Raw genomic sequence first — 16,007 nt, 5'->3', positions numbered from 1 at the left:
TGTAACACACTACTTCTCCGGTGACCAAGCGCGGGTATATATATATATATATATATAGATAGATAGAGATATATATATAGATAGATATGATAACAACATATATATATATATATATATATATAGATAGATAGATAGATAGATAGAGAGATATATATAGATAGATATGAGAACAACATATATATATATATGTATAGATAGATATATATATAGATATATATGAGAACAACACTCAAATCAATGACAAAACAATTACATTAACAACCATGTTACGTTATTTTTAAAATTTTTCCTTTTCTTTTTTGTATCTTCTTTAACACACTACTACTATATATATATACATATACATACATATATACATATACAAATATAGACATATATATACATATATACACATATATACACAGTTATATATACAGTATGTACATATATATATACACACATACATACTGTATATACATATACATATAAATATATATACATATATACACATATACATACACACACACATATATACATATATACACATATACATATCTACATATATACTGTATATACACATATATATACAAATCTACATATATATATCTACATATATATTAGGGGTGGGACTCGATTAAAAATATTAATTCAATTAATTAGAGGCTGTGTAATAGTTAATCTTGATTAATCGTATGTAATCACACACGTAAATTTGCCCCAAATCGCAAATGTTTTTTTTTAATTTAAAAGGGTTTTAGTGGGCGACAGAATCAAATAATAGACATGGGCATAAATATTGTAAACTCAAGCTCTTTTAATTTCTGAAAAAAAAATGCTTTTAAACTGCATTTGAATTCAAAACAGAAACAAAAATATCATCCCTGGTTGAAACTGGGCAGACTTAAAAATAAAGTGTTAGTTTAAGTACTTTAAGTACATTTTCAGAATGGTATTGTCTTTAAATAATAATAACCAAAATTTCAACATAAAGTGCAGTTTTTCTTCTTAAAAAAATAAGTCAGAAACATAAAAGGTAATTTGGCCAACTTAATCTTTAAACTCTGAGTAACCTTAGCCAAAATTATTTTGTACATTAGGCTAAAACAGTGTGATCATGGAACATTTTGTAATTAGATGTAATTAGAATTACTAACGGTCACGGAAGTCCGCTTTCTGTAATGCATCTAATTTTGCTTGCTTTTCAGTGTGCACAAAACCATGCTTTTATCAAGGCTTCGCTCGGGTAGTCTTTTGAAATGAAATTTTCCTCTGATCAGTTGTAGGAACTCGCTTTGTTCCGACTCTAACATTTTTCAGCTGTGATGTGTGCATCAGTGTAATCAATGTACCAGGAAATCATGCATTGACAAAAGTTCCCCTTTGCTTGGAATTGAAAGTGTGATTAAATGCGTTATTTTTTGTAATGGAGTACATGCATCGAAGCTTCTCAGCTGTGCTTGTGCTAAGAAAAGGAAACATTTTAAAAATAACGTAACATGATTCTGCGTTAACCGCATATTTTTTCATACGTCCCAAACCAAGGAGATGCGAGGGTAAAATGAATCGGGAAGCGTGCATGCATACACTGTCTTCCTTTAGCGGGACATTGACTTTTTCCACCGTGTGCTTTGTTTCCGCAGTAGCTGCACTTATGAATATGCTTGTATGTATCAGACGCTTCGTATTTTTTTGCTGCCTTCTCAATTGTGTAATTCGGTTTTTGTTCAGCACTCTTTGGAACTGTTGCTTTTTGTCTGTGCACTGCGTGAGTTCACGTGAGCCGCTTGGTGTTCTTGCATCGAAGGTTCCCAGCTGTGCTGGTGCCATCTCGTGTGATGTCCACGGCTGTATGTAATGTTAGCTAAGACCCGGCACTTAAAAGTTTCTCTCGCAGTTTCGCTGAGTTTGTGCCAAACACCACCCTGACCATCTCATCTTCCTCTGCATAAGCACAGTCCTTCACCCGTGAATATTTAGCGGCAGTGTTTCTATTGGATTGCCGCTGACGGACAGCCTTATATGGGCAGGCACTAAATTACAAACGCCAGTGGCAGCCTGTCTATGAACTTAATTTAAACTTTAGGTTTACACCGTGCTTTGTTTCCGAAGTAGCAGCACTCATGAATATGGTTGTATATGTCAGTCGCTCGCTTCTTATTGTTTCGCTGCCTTCTCAATTATATAATGCATGTTTTCTTCAGCGCTTTTTTAAGCTCTTCCTGGTTTTCTACGTACTGCGTTGATAGTCAGTTCACGTGATTAAATGGGAGGCGTGATGATGTCACACGAAACTCCGCCCCCCACGGCCATCCAGCTCAACTCCATTACAGTATATGGAGAAAAATAGCTTCCAGTTATGACCATTACGCATAGAATTTCAAAATGAAATCTGCCCAACTTTTGTAAGTAAGCTGTAAGGAATGAGCCTGCCAAATTTCAGCCTTCTACCTACACGGGAAGTTGGAAAATTAGTGATGAGTGAGTGAGTGAGTGAGTGAATGAGTGAGTGAGTGAGTGAGGGCTTTGCCTTTTATTAGTATAGATATATGTGTGTGTGTCTGTGTGTATGTGTATATATATATACAGTGATCCCTTGCTGTATCGCGCTTTGACTTTCGCGGTTTTGCTCTATCGCAGATTTTATATGTAAGCATATGTAAATGTATATTGCAGATTTTTCGCTGATTCGCGGATTTCTGCGGACAATGGGTCTTTTAATTTATGGTACATGCTTCCTCAGTTTGTTTGCCCAGTTGATTTCATACAAGGCGGATGGCTTAGAAGCTACCCAATCAGAGCACGTATTACATATTAACTAAAACTCCTCAATGCTATAAGATATGCCTCCTGCGCGGTGCTCGATTGTTTGCTTGTCTCTGCCTCAATCTCACCCTCTCTGACATTCTCTGCGCCTGACGGAGGGGGTGTGAGCAGAGGTGCTGTTTGCACAGAAGCTGTTTGCCTAGTGGATACGCTCCTCTAAGAAATGCCGCTTTATCAAGGTGCGTCCAAAAGCACACTTATTGATTTTTTGATTGTTTGCTTTAATCTCGCGCTCTCTCTCTCTCTCTGACGTTCTCCGCGCTTGACGGAGGAGATGTGAGCAGAGGGCTTTTGCACAGAGGCTGTTTGCTTAGAAGATACGGACGCTCCTGTAAAAAATGCTGAAAGGCTACCTTCGCATTGATCCCTTCATTGCCGCTGCTTTATCGCGGTGCTTGCATAATTAAAAGCGCAACAGCCCTATTGATTTTTCATTGTTTACTTTACTCTCTCTCTGACATTCTCTGCTCCTTACGCACACTTTGAAGAGGAAGATATGTTTTCATTCTTTTGTGAGAAAAAATTGTGAGAAAGAACTGTCATCTCTGTCTTGTCATGGAGCACAGTTTAAACTTTTGACTAAAGGGTGTTATTTCATGTCTAGAGGGCTCTAATAATGTTAAAAAAACGTATTTAGAAGGTCGTAAACAGGCTTTCTATGCTCTAACTGCGAAAATATTAGATTTATAAATAAAGAATCCTACTTTGTGGAAATTCATTTATCTGTCTGGAGCGGATTAACCGCGATAAACAAGGGTTTACTGTATAACTGTGCGGAGAATATTTATAAACAGTGTGGGAGAGTTTCTAAGGGCTTAAAATATATAAAACTAATCATACAAACATATGGTTTCTACTTCGCGGATTTTCACCTATCGCGGGGGGTTCTGGAACGCAACCCCGCGATCGAGGAGGGATTACTGTATATATACCTGTATATATATATATATATATACCTGTATATATATATATATATATATGCCAACAACACTCATGACAATGACAAAACAATTACATTGTCAATCATGTTACGTTATTATTAAAATGTTTCCTTTTCTTTTTACTTCTCCGCTGCCAAGCGGGTATTTTGCTATATATATATATGTATATATATATATATATATATATATATACAGTGATCCCTCGCTATATCACGCTTTGACTTTCGCGGCTTCACTCTATCGCGATTTTTTTTTCATACACGCTTATGTCACTACGCATGCGCTTTCTAAGAACTTTTATCTAAACCCTACGATGGCTCCTAAACGTGCTGCTTTTTCTAAGCCTTCTGACAATAAAACTAAGCGCCCGAGGAAGATGCTTGCTATCCAGGAGGTGAAACTCTTGGATATGATTAAAGATGGCAATACCCTACAAAAGCCTCACGCATATGAAAAGACAGCGCCAGCAACTGCCTATCAAGATGTTCTTCAGCCGCGCACCCAGAAACCCACTGCCTACTCCTAGTACTTTTTCACTGAAGACAACAACGCACCTGCTGAAGATACTGCACCACCTCTGAAGACTCTCCTACTGAGGTCGTGCCTTCATAGGTTACTGGTTGTGTGCAATTAAATGTACAGTACAATAATCTACTAGATAAAAGCGTTCGGGATTGTCCTTCCGTCCCGTGAGTGCAAAGCGTAGCGGTATTCAGCTTATTACAGACTTACTACTTGCGGCTTGAGGTACGAAGCAACGCGATTTGAGCAGAGTTCTGGTGCTGTCACCATTCTCTTGCTTGTGTGCGATGCGCTGGAAAAATAGACAAAATTATGTCTAAAGGGTGTTATTTCATGTCTAGAGGGCTCTAATAATGTTAAAAAAGTATTTAGAAGGTCGTAAACAGGTTTTCTATATTCGAAAATATTCGATTTATAAATAAAGAATCCTACTTCGCAAAAATTCATTTATCACGGTAGAGTCTGGAACGGATTAACCGTGATAAACGAGGGTTCACTGTAGATATATATATATAGATAGATATGACAACAACACTCATATCAATGACAAAACAATTACATTAACAATCATCTTACGTTATTTTTAAAATGTTTCCTTTTCTTTTTCATAACTTCTTTAACACACTACTTCTCCGCTGCAAAGCGCGGTTATTCTGCTAGTATATATATATATATATATATGTATACTAATAAAAGGCAAAGCCCTCACTGACTCACTGACTGACTAACTCACTCACTCATCACTAATTCTCCAACTTCCCGTGTAGGTAGAAGGTTGAAATTTGGCAGGCTCATTCCTTACAGCTTACTTACAAAAGTTAAGCAGGTTTCATTTCGAAATTCTACGCATTATGGTCATAACGGTCGACAATGTCTGCCATGTTGAACTTTCTTATTTATAGTCCCATCTTCACGAAATTTGGTAGGCTTCCCTGCGCTAACCGAAACCAATGTACGTACTTATTTCGATAGTATGACGCCACTGTCGGCCGCCATATTGAACTTTCCAACGTCACTAGTTCTCCAACTTCCCGTGTAGGTAGAAGGCTGAAATTTGGCAGGCTCATTCCTTACAGCTTACTTACAAAAGTTAAGCAGGTTTCATTTCGAAATTCTACGCATTATGGTCATAACGGTCAACAACGTCCACCATGTTGGACTTTCTAATTCATGACCCCATCTTCACGAAATTTGGTAGGCGGCTTCCCTGCGCTAACCGAAACCAATGTACATACTTATTTCGGTGGTATGACGCCACTGTCAGCCACCATATTAAACTTTCCAATGTCACTAATTTTCAAACTTCCTGTTTAGGTACAAGGCTGAAATTTGGTACTTATTTCGGTGGTATGATGCCACTGTCGGCCTGCCATATTTAACTTTTCAACGGTCTTTGTTACTTATGGGCCCATCTTCAAGAAATTTGGTACGCGGGTTCCCAACGCTAACTGAATCCTACTTACGTATATATATACGTCCATAGCCTGCAGCTCGGTTACAGTGTGAGGCGCCGTTGGGTCCCCCATCCCAACACCTCCCACGTTGTTGGCTGCCTGCCTATATAAGGCCGTCCGTCGCTCCAGTCTCTACATTCCCTTCCTTGCTTCGCCATGGGATTTACGTCTCCCTGCTGATAACTACAACCTTTTTATTTAATCCACGGCTTCTCCGCTGTTTTATTGTTCATTTATTACGATTATTGTTATTGTGTAGGTATTTTAGATTTACTTTACATTGTTCAGGTACTCATTTCCTTTAGCATTCCAACCGTACTCCCATTAACATGTATATCGAGATGATAGCCATCGATCAAAGAACTGTCACTTACCGAGTGGTTTCCATGCCCGGAGATGGAACCTACCTTTTCCATTCTCTTTGTTACATATTGCACGGCCATATCAGGCTCACTCTTGATATCCGGAGGAACATTGTGTCTTATGTATTGAATGACTGGGACAGGTTCAAGGTGTGGACTGATGATGGTACAGGAGATAATTATTCTACACAGGAGCACTAGAAGAGTGAAATGCTTAAGCCCTTCACCTATGCATCTGCATGTGAGTTGATGGCTGCCGGTGAATTGTTCGGTTGTCGCTTTCAAGTGTACCGAAATGGCCAAATATTTTACACCTTTTGATAACCGCCAATGCCTCTTAAACATCTTAGATTGACATGTGACAATTTCAGTAGTGAACAATTTGATGTTTATGAATGTTTAAACTCTCAAAAGCTGCATGTGAAGTTATCGATGAAACCAGTTGTATACTTACATCGCTGGACAGATGCCGAATGTCTGTTCAACACAAGTCCTACATATACTGTCGTAATTGAAACAAACCATGAAACTCAAACCGATTATGACAGAAGCAATCCAAGCTGTGAAATCTGAAACAAGATTACTGTTCACATGGCCAACTGTATGTTGCATGCTCAAGAGTAAGCTCAGCGCACAGCTTGGTCATATTACAACCGGAGGGCCGAACTCACAATGTGGTATACAAAGAGATCCTTAATAAATAATTTTTGGTATATTTTCCCTCAGTTTAAAAAGGTTTAATTTTCTTCTTAATAAAACTTTTAAGGCAGTACTTCGCCGCTACGAAGCACGGGTATTTTGCTAGTATATCTCTATGTGGATATGTATATATATGTGTATATATGTACATATGTATATGCATATATATGTATATATATGTGTGTGTGTGTGTGTATGTATATATATATATATATATATATATATATATATATATATATACATACACACACATATATATAAATATGTATGCATATATATGTACAGTAGAGTCCCGCTAATCCGAACCCCGCTAATCCGAAAATCCGCCTAATCCGAACAGGCTAGGGGAAAAAATACAGTAATTTTTATAAAATTTCTGAACTGGGAAAAGTAAAGAAAACAAGTTTTTTCAAGTTATGTCGTACGTTTAATGTACATTTAAGAAACTTGTAATTTTTCAATTTCGCTGTCTAACTAAAAATCCAAAATACAGCCTTCCTTCAAATTGAAACAAGTTCGAATTTACTCACATATGTAGAATCCATGTTCTGTACAGCATTTACACAAAACGTAAAAAGCAAACCATTATCTAAGAGATAAAGTCAGTGATCTTCTTCTGACGCAACAAACTAAAACGGCTTGAAGAAGCAATGTTTCGCCATCGCCGCATAAACATAACATCTGTTGGGGTTGCATCGGCGTGTTGCTCAACGTAGCGCAAAGCGAGATCAAGGGCACTGGCTGCGGCAGTGTGTGGAACAACATCAGTCGGCGCGTCCCCTTCCTCCTCACTGTCGTCTGCGTCGAGATCAGCTGACGTTCCCTGCACAGCTGCCACAATGTCATCATCTGTGTATTCTTCATGGCCACAGTCGTCAACAGCCGTCCACTCTTCCAAGCACTCTTCTTCTGCATTTTCACAACCTGGCATTCTTTTCACCAATTGAAGAAGTTCGCAATTTTCTTTTGTCGGGGGGAAAACTGTTTGGACAAACTCTAGCTCAGGCCAGAGATTTTTCCAAGACTTCTGTAAGGATTCCTTATGTGTGTTTTCCCTAGCTTCAGCAACCCAGTAAATAACATCTTTGATGTTCATTTTCTTGAGTTTATCCAAAATTGAAGCATTTTTCTATAATTCTGTTTCAAAGCCTGCAAAACCCCTTGGTCCATTGGCTGCAAAATCGATGTGACATTTGGTGGGAGAAAAATAGTCTTGATATCATCGCAAACAACTTGCATTTCTTCTGGATGTAACGGAGCATTGTCTATAAGTAACAAAGCACGAGGAGGCAATCCATTTTCTTTGTTAAACGCCTTTACTTTTGGCACAAATTGCTTGTCAAACCATTCTTGGAACAAGGCACGATCCATCCAAGCTTTCTTTTGATTTCTGTAAAAAACAGGGAGAGAGTTCATGTTCATGTTCTTAAAACAGCGTGGTTTTGCCGATTTGCCAATAACCATTACTGGAAGCTTATTTGTGGCAGAAGCATTGCTGCAGGCCAACACAGTTAGGCGCTGTTTATCCATTTTAAACCCTGGTGCAGATCGTTCCTCTTGTGATGCAAGACTTTTGGTAGGCAATGCTTTAAAGTTAAGTCCTGTCTCATCTGCGTTGTAAACTTGCTGGGGCGAGTAGGAAGAAATGATGCATTTGAACTCCTCAAGGTATTCAACAGCTGCTTCGTTGTCCTCTGACAATTTCTCCCCAGTTATTGTAAGCTGCCTGATTCCGTGTCTTTTCTTCCATCGGTCTAAGAAACCACAACTAGCCGTAAATGATACGTCACCGTCCATGAGCTTGTTCAATTGAAGCGCCTTTTCTTGAATTAGAGGGCCAGTGATAGGGATTCCTTTCCGTCTTTCTTGTGTAAACCATAAGAAAAGTGCTTCGTCCAATTTTTCGTAAGAAGACACTGTCGTCTTGCTACGTTTTTCAATCGTTTTTTCACTTGTGGTAGCACAAAACTGCTCAATTTTACCTCTGTTCTTTTTCCAATAGGAAATTGTTGTTTTCCCGACACCAAATTCCTTCGATAACTGAGTGGCACTTTCACCTTTGTCAAGTCTTTTCAAAACTTCCAGTTTTCTTTTAATGTACACGAGTTATGTTTACGTTTGCTTGCCATGATGATTAACAGCAGGGACAAGCACAGAATGTAAAGAAACCACACTACACACCACTCACAAGGACTCACAAAACACAGGGCAAGTGCACGCACACGAACAATAACATTGCACAAAACACATCACTCAGCAGTAGCAGGTGGCACACTGACTCAGTGACTCATAGTTTGGGAACAGAAATCAAGAGGAATGCGTAGGTCTAGGTCACTGCCCTTCCGCTACTACTCACGTACCGCCCGTCATATCGATTTTACCTCCGATCACAGTCACACTACAGTGCAGATTAAATAGCAGTGTACTAGAATACGTAATTTCTTACCTTTAATTCTTGACACATCAGACGCTTAATACGCCTCATAAAGTCAATATATGGCATTATATGACAAAACTCCGCCTAATCCGAATTTTCGCTAATCTGAACAGGGTTCGGTCCCAATTAGTTCGGATTAGCGGTACTCTACTGTATATATATATGTGGATGTATATGTATATATACTGTATATATGTGTGTATATGTATATATATGTTTGTGTGTGTGTGCGTGTATATATATATACCAGCAAAATACCCGCGCTTCGCAGCGGAGAAGTAGTGTGTTAAAGAAGCAATGAAAAGAAAAGGAAACATTTTGAAAATAACGTAACATGATTGTCAATGTAATTGTTTTGTCACTGTTGTGAGTGATGAGTGTTGTTGTCATATATATATATATATATATATATATATATATATATACACACACACACATAAACATATATATACATATCTATACATATACACATATATATACACATATATACATACATATATATATATCTACATATATACACATACATATACATACACATATACATACATACACACACATATATACACACAAATACATATATATATATATATATACACACACACATATATAAACATATATATACATATACATACATATCTACATATATACACACACAGCTATTTCAGATCAGTGCAATACACTGCTTGTTAAAACGGATAACTCCGCTCTTACGTGCAAGTCTGCGTGGATATTATGAACTATCATATTTGTTCAAGTTCTATTTAAATTTTAAATAGAAGGAATTTTTATTTAGTCGACAGAAATATCTTTGGTAGGAATGGTAAAAACAGACAGGAATATTATTCTGAATAAATCAACTCAAACCTTAAACAACTTATAATATTTTGCTCTCCATAAAAATATATCTTGTCTAAATTATACAAGTTAGAAATAAAGTAAGCGTTAAAAGAACAAACATTCAAATTTCTTTACTCTTATGTAATTTTATATAAAAATAAACTTAGATTTTAAATATCCCAAAAGATTTTGCTCTCCATAAAAATATATCCTGTCAAAATTATACAAATTCAAATATGAACATGCTGCATAACAAAACCTGGAAATATAAATAAAATGTGTTCCTTTCAGCAATAACAAATCAAATCATTCAGTTGTCTTTGCTCATATGTCATTTTAGAGCTGGACGCCTGGCATCTTTTTGGCAACAGGTTCGTTTATGTTTGGTGTGAGGTTCTGTGTTGTGGAGATTCTCAGGATGGATTGCAGGTGCTCATCAGTGAGGCGACTCCTGTGTGCTGTTTTGTTAGTCTTTATCACTGAGAAGAGCTTCTCACACAGATATGTGCTACCAAACATGCACAAGGTTCGAGCCGCATGTAGACGGACTTTTTGTTCTTCAAAGTCACCAAAGCGCCGTGCAAACTCAGTGCGCTCAGTTTATCAGCAAAGTGCGATTTGGGAACACCGTAGTGACGACTTGGTTTAACATTACTTGGGAACAGGGAAAGTGGGGCAAGGTGCACTGGTGCATTTGTGTCTCCCATAAAAGCAGCTTCACTTGAAATCACTTTGTGATTGTGCACGGGTAAAAACGTCCGCTGAAGTGTCAGATTCTTATTTAATTCTTCTTTTCTGTATCTTCTGCATTGCATTCAGGTTACCCTGATGTTTTGTCTCATAGTGCCGTCTTAGATTAAATTCTGTAATTACAGCCACATTAGCTCCACAAATGAGACACACGGGTTCAGTAAACATATACTCAGCCTCCCATCGGTTTTAAAGGCTCTATTTTCAGAATCAACTTTTCTCTTCAGCATCGTGTGAGCTAGCTTCGCAATAACTTGCAGCATCATAAGCTAGACTTGATTAACGGTAAGTGTTCGCAAGGCAGCTGAAGCGCTGCATTATGGGATCTGTAGTTTATTGTGTTACCAGCGCTTCATATACCCGGGCCATTAATAACAATAATACAGTATATAAAATGATCTCGCGGCCCTTGAGTTTGACACATATGGACTAAATAGAACTTGAAAAGATATATTTTTTCAAATGTGATCGCGCAATTCAGATAGAGTTGGCAGCACTACAGCCTGCATGCCTCAATAAGTCATCCTCCCTCGCTCTTACTTTTTACCGTTCATCTAATGAATACACTGAGTATGGCTTTACCAAAACAATCATTGATGGCGAATAAAGTATCCATTATTCGAGTATGTAGATCGGGATATATATATACATATATATATACCCGCGTATCATAGCGAGAAGTAGTGTGTTAAAAAGCTAGAAAAGAAAAGGGAACATTTTAAAAATAACGTAACATGACTGTCAATATACAGTATTTGTTTTGTGAGTGTTACTGAGTGTTGCTGTCATCAAGGATTTGATTATCATTATTTCTTTCAATCAGGTTCGTATTTGTAGGATGTGTTGTGTTCAAGTTACATTCCGTGTTTGTCAATCGTTGTAAAGATGACAGGTTTCATTCATCGATTCGTTTCTTACTGCATCAATAAACAGCTCGTCTTCTTCTTTATCTGAGACCTGACACACTGCATGCACGGGTTTTTTACACTGTCTTCCTTTAGCGGGACATTGACTTTTCCACGTGTGCTTTGTTTCCGCAGTAGCTGGATTTATGAATATGCTTGTATGTATCAGGCGCTTCATATTTTTTGCTGCCTTTTCAATTGTGTAATTCAGTTTTGTTCAGCCTCTTTGGAACTGTTGCTTTTTATCTGTGCACTGCGTCAGTTCACGTGAGCCGCTCGGTGTACATGCATCGAAGGTTCCCAGCTGTGCTGGTGCCATCTCATGCTATGTCCATGGCTGTATTTAATGTTACCTTAGTCCTGGCACTTAAAACTTTCTCTCGCAGTTTCGCTGAGTTTGTGTCAAACACCACCCTGACCATCTCATCTTCCTCTCCATAAGCACAGTCCTTCACCCGTGAATATTTAGTGGGAGTTTGCTATTGGATTGCCGCTGACGGACGGCCTTATATGGGCAGGCACTAAATTACAAACGCCAGCGGCAGCCCCTGTCTATGAACTTAAAGTGTAGGTTTACATCGTGCTTTGTTTCCAAAGTAGCATAACTCATGAATATGGTTGTATATGTCTTATTGTTTCGCTGCCTTCTCAATTATATAATGCATGTTTTCTTCAGCGCTTTTTGGAGGTCTTCCTGGTCTTCTATGTACTGCGTGATTACGTGGGAGGCGTGATGATGTCACACGAAACTCCGCCCCGGCGTTCAAGCTCATCTCCATTACAGTAAATGGAGAAAAACAGCTTCCAGTTATGACCATTACGCGTAGAATTTCGATATAAAACCTGCCCAACTTTTGTAAGGAAGCTGTAAGGAATGAACCTGCCAAATTTCAGCCTTCTACCTATACGGGAAGTTGGAGAATTAGTGATGAGTCAGTGAGTGAGTGAGTGAGTGAGTGAGTGAGTGAATGAGTGAGTGAGTGAGTGAGTGAGTGAGGGCTTTGCCTTTTATTAGTATAGATGACAGCAACACTCATGACAATGACAATGTCAATCATGTTACGTTATTATTAAAATGTTTCCTTTTCTTTTTCATTACTTCTTTAACACACTACTTCTCCGCTGCGAAGCGCGAGTATTTTGCTAGTTCTTACATAAAGAGTACCAACTATCCAGTGTCAAAATTCAATCCCTCCTTAGGTAGATTTTCCCTCTCTCTTTGTCTCTCTCTTTCCCTTTGCTTGCACTTGCCTCTCCCAGCAATTTTTTGGTGCTCCATTGCGTACTACCCAGCAATTCTTCACATATCACAGGTTGAAAACCACTGGTATATACAATATAATAAAAATTAGCAAGTATATCTAACATCACTCCTTAAATTATTTTAAAACTATACTTTAACGTATATTTTAACTATATGTTAACATGAGATTTCACCATGCATTATGCATGTACAGGACATTGGTGGGCATTTTACAGCACACTGTATATAAACTAGCAAAAAGCAAAGTTTAAAATGATAAAATTATGCTAAATCTGAAGATGAATCACCATGTTTTTAACAGCTCTGGCTTTTTTCTTTATTGAAAATGCCCACTCACTCTTTCTTTCTTATTGCCTATTATTTAAACTACTGTTTACTGTATTGAGTGATATACTGTAGATATTAGATTTTTTTGATTTTCATGACTACTTCCACAAGCTTCATAAAAAGAGAACCACTGCCTTCAACTTCTCTTTTTCTTTGTCAGTTTTTTTGTTGAAGTTACTTTGTTTATTTCTGGAGGTGATTTCCTAATGAGGTTTATAATTTTAAGAACATTTACACAAAAAAGATCCCTCAGTATATACTGTATATCCATTTTATCCATGGTCCAGGCAGAAATTGTCACCAAGGATGTTCATTTTTGCAGGTCACCTTTACTTATACAACCACACACAATTGATAATAGAAAATCAGCCCAACACTGTGTTTAGAAAGTGGGAGGAATACTAATTCATTGCAGAAAATCCAGTGAATCTCAAGAAAAATATTAACATCCATACTACAGTCCGACAATAAACTAAATAAGGGTCCACCTATTTTAAAATGTCAATATTACATGTGGAGCCATCCTTCTGTCAGTAAATATCTATGTAATACCATCTGCTCACCTGATAGAAAGACCGAATATGCTGGATCAATATGGAGAGGTTTTGAATCCGCAGAATTTCATCATTTCTCTCATTGCGGTAGATCCGTTCTGTTTTGGGATTGGGGTCTCTGGTAATACAAAAGCAGGTGAAATATTGATCTCTGATTATTTAATAAAATACTCTATATATTACTTTTTTCCAATCATCCAATGCTTGTGTTCTTTTGCTAAATATGGCTTTTTCCTTGAAACCATGCCACTAAGGAAAGCATCCCAGATTTGTCTTACTTGCAGGCTGTTATTATTTGATAAGTATTTAAGGAAACAACCAGCTGAGGATCTGAATGGCATCTGTTTCTCAAACTTCAGACTATTTTTGAGTAGCATCCTCAGAAGAGTACATCAAATCACAACATTGTTTCATTTATTCACCACAGCCTTCACTGGGTTGTTTTCAAATCAGTATTGGAACTGCCAAAGCACAACTCTATCATCATATGGAACAGTTGTTAAGCCATACTCAAGCACTGCTGGGAGGAGAAAGCCACAGTTACTGCTGTTCACACAATTTGTGAATGAAAGAAAGAGCTTTGAAACACTGATACACGTTCCACTGATACTGATTCAGAAATATGCATAGATTGTAACAAGGAAGAATTATACAGATGTGGACATTGCATTACTCTCAACAGAAGTCCTCTAGCAGGGTGGAGAGACAAAGCAGCCAAATCCTCAGTGCTTCCTTTTCCAGTCAAATCATAATGCCTATGTGAGTCCCTGCTGTTTGTACAAACTAAATGACTTTTTGCAAATGCAAAGGATACTGTCAGAGTGGAGGGATCTCAACCTCATGTATAGTGTTGACATTTTCATTATTCATGAAAGAAATATAATGTTATAAATTCTTTGTAGATCCAGGACCCATAGCTAACAGATCAGTAATGAATTCAATCAAGAAATAAAAGAACAACCATTGTTGGAGAAATGTTTGATTAGAGCTTATTAGAAAATAAAAAGCTAAATTTAGAGTTGGATGGTTTTGCACTGCAATAACATTTTATTATAGGTTTATAGGGTCATTACTGTTATATATACAGAGTACACTGAAATTCTTACTTGCATGTTCTAATCAACATGCAACACACGTTATACTACTGTGGTACAAATATTTAATATTTATTTTTAAATTATTTTACATTGTGTTTGACTTATGCAGATGACTTGCTCCCAAAGATCCCCATGTCTCCCTCCAAATGAAGAATATATTTCTAATGAAAGATTTCTGCCTGAGCAAAGATGCTCAATGTTCTGAAGAGGTACTGCATAGCGTGCTGTGACAACTTGAATAAAATGTTTCCCTGTTATTTTCTTTACCCTGTTCTGAGTTTTAAAATAAAACAAATAATTATGAACAAAGGAACCAACTCTAAAGTATTAACTACAACACAGAACCATCTTACGCACTATATTGTTCAGTTAATTTTTGATATTGTACACCTTAAACTTTCCAGTTATAGCTTAGCACACAGAAATAGAAGGTTTGAGAGGAATTTGCCGCAGCTGCATCTCCACCTATTCCTACCTTAATAAAACAGGTAAGATTCAAATAAGTCTCATCCTTTCAGTGTACTAACACCTTTCAATAATACTAAGGCATATTTGACCATGTTTGATAAAGATGTCTCCCTTGACCACTGGTCAAAGGATGAATGGGCTACCTGCCTTCCTCCTGTAGGCTTGCCTTCCAGACATACAATTACCTATTATACTGTAGATGAGGCACTGTCGACTAACTACCAGACTCTGAAGTCTGAGATTTTGGCTAACTTGGATAATGTCAAAAAGCTGGAAAGGCTTAAAAATTTCAATTCAGTTTACTTTTGTATAGTATTCTTCACTAAATACAGTTTTAAAGACAGCTTTAATGTTTTTAAAGATAGATTTGTTTACACAGACAAAAAACAAAGTACTTTAAAACAGATTAACATAAATGGAACCCAACATTTAAAAAAAATCCATGTCACTCAAGAAACATTTTCCCAGCAATTCACTTTTTTATGGGAAGTGGTTTCTTTCTCCAACACCAAAAAGGTCAATTTTAGTACAGATGTTTTGGGTAGAATGAAAAGTCAGCTGCACAATATCTATATATATAATTCACTA

General features: G+C 37.4%; 1 protein-coding gene across 1 annotated transcript in view; it reads right to left on the bottom strand.

Moving 5' to 3' along the window:
- The window catches only part of LOC120539368 (protein Daple-like), a 192,679-nt gene that overhangs the window by 138,436 nt on the left and 38,236 nt on the right, over positions 1-16,007 (bottom strand). The window contains exon 3 of the mRNA XM_039769369.1: positions 13,864-13,972. Coding sequence (XP_039625303.1) covers positions 13,864-13,972 — 109 coding nt within the window. The remainder of the gene's footprint in view (positions 1-13,863; positions 13,973-16,007) is intronic.

The sequence above is a fragment of the Polypterus senegalus genome, chromosome 11 (assembly GCF_016835505.1).
Source record: "Polypterus senegalus isolate Bchr_013 chromosome 11, ASM1683550v1, whole genome shotgun sequence".
Taxonomy (NCBI): Eukaryota; Metazoa; Chordata; class Cladistia; order Polypteriformes; family Polypteridae; genus Polypterus; species Polypterus senegalus.
The sequence above is the reverse complement of the archived record's forward strand: the minus strand, read 5'-3'. Positions and strand labels throughout refer to the sequence as shown.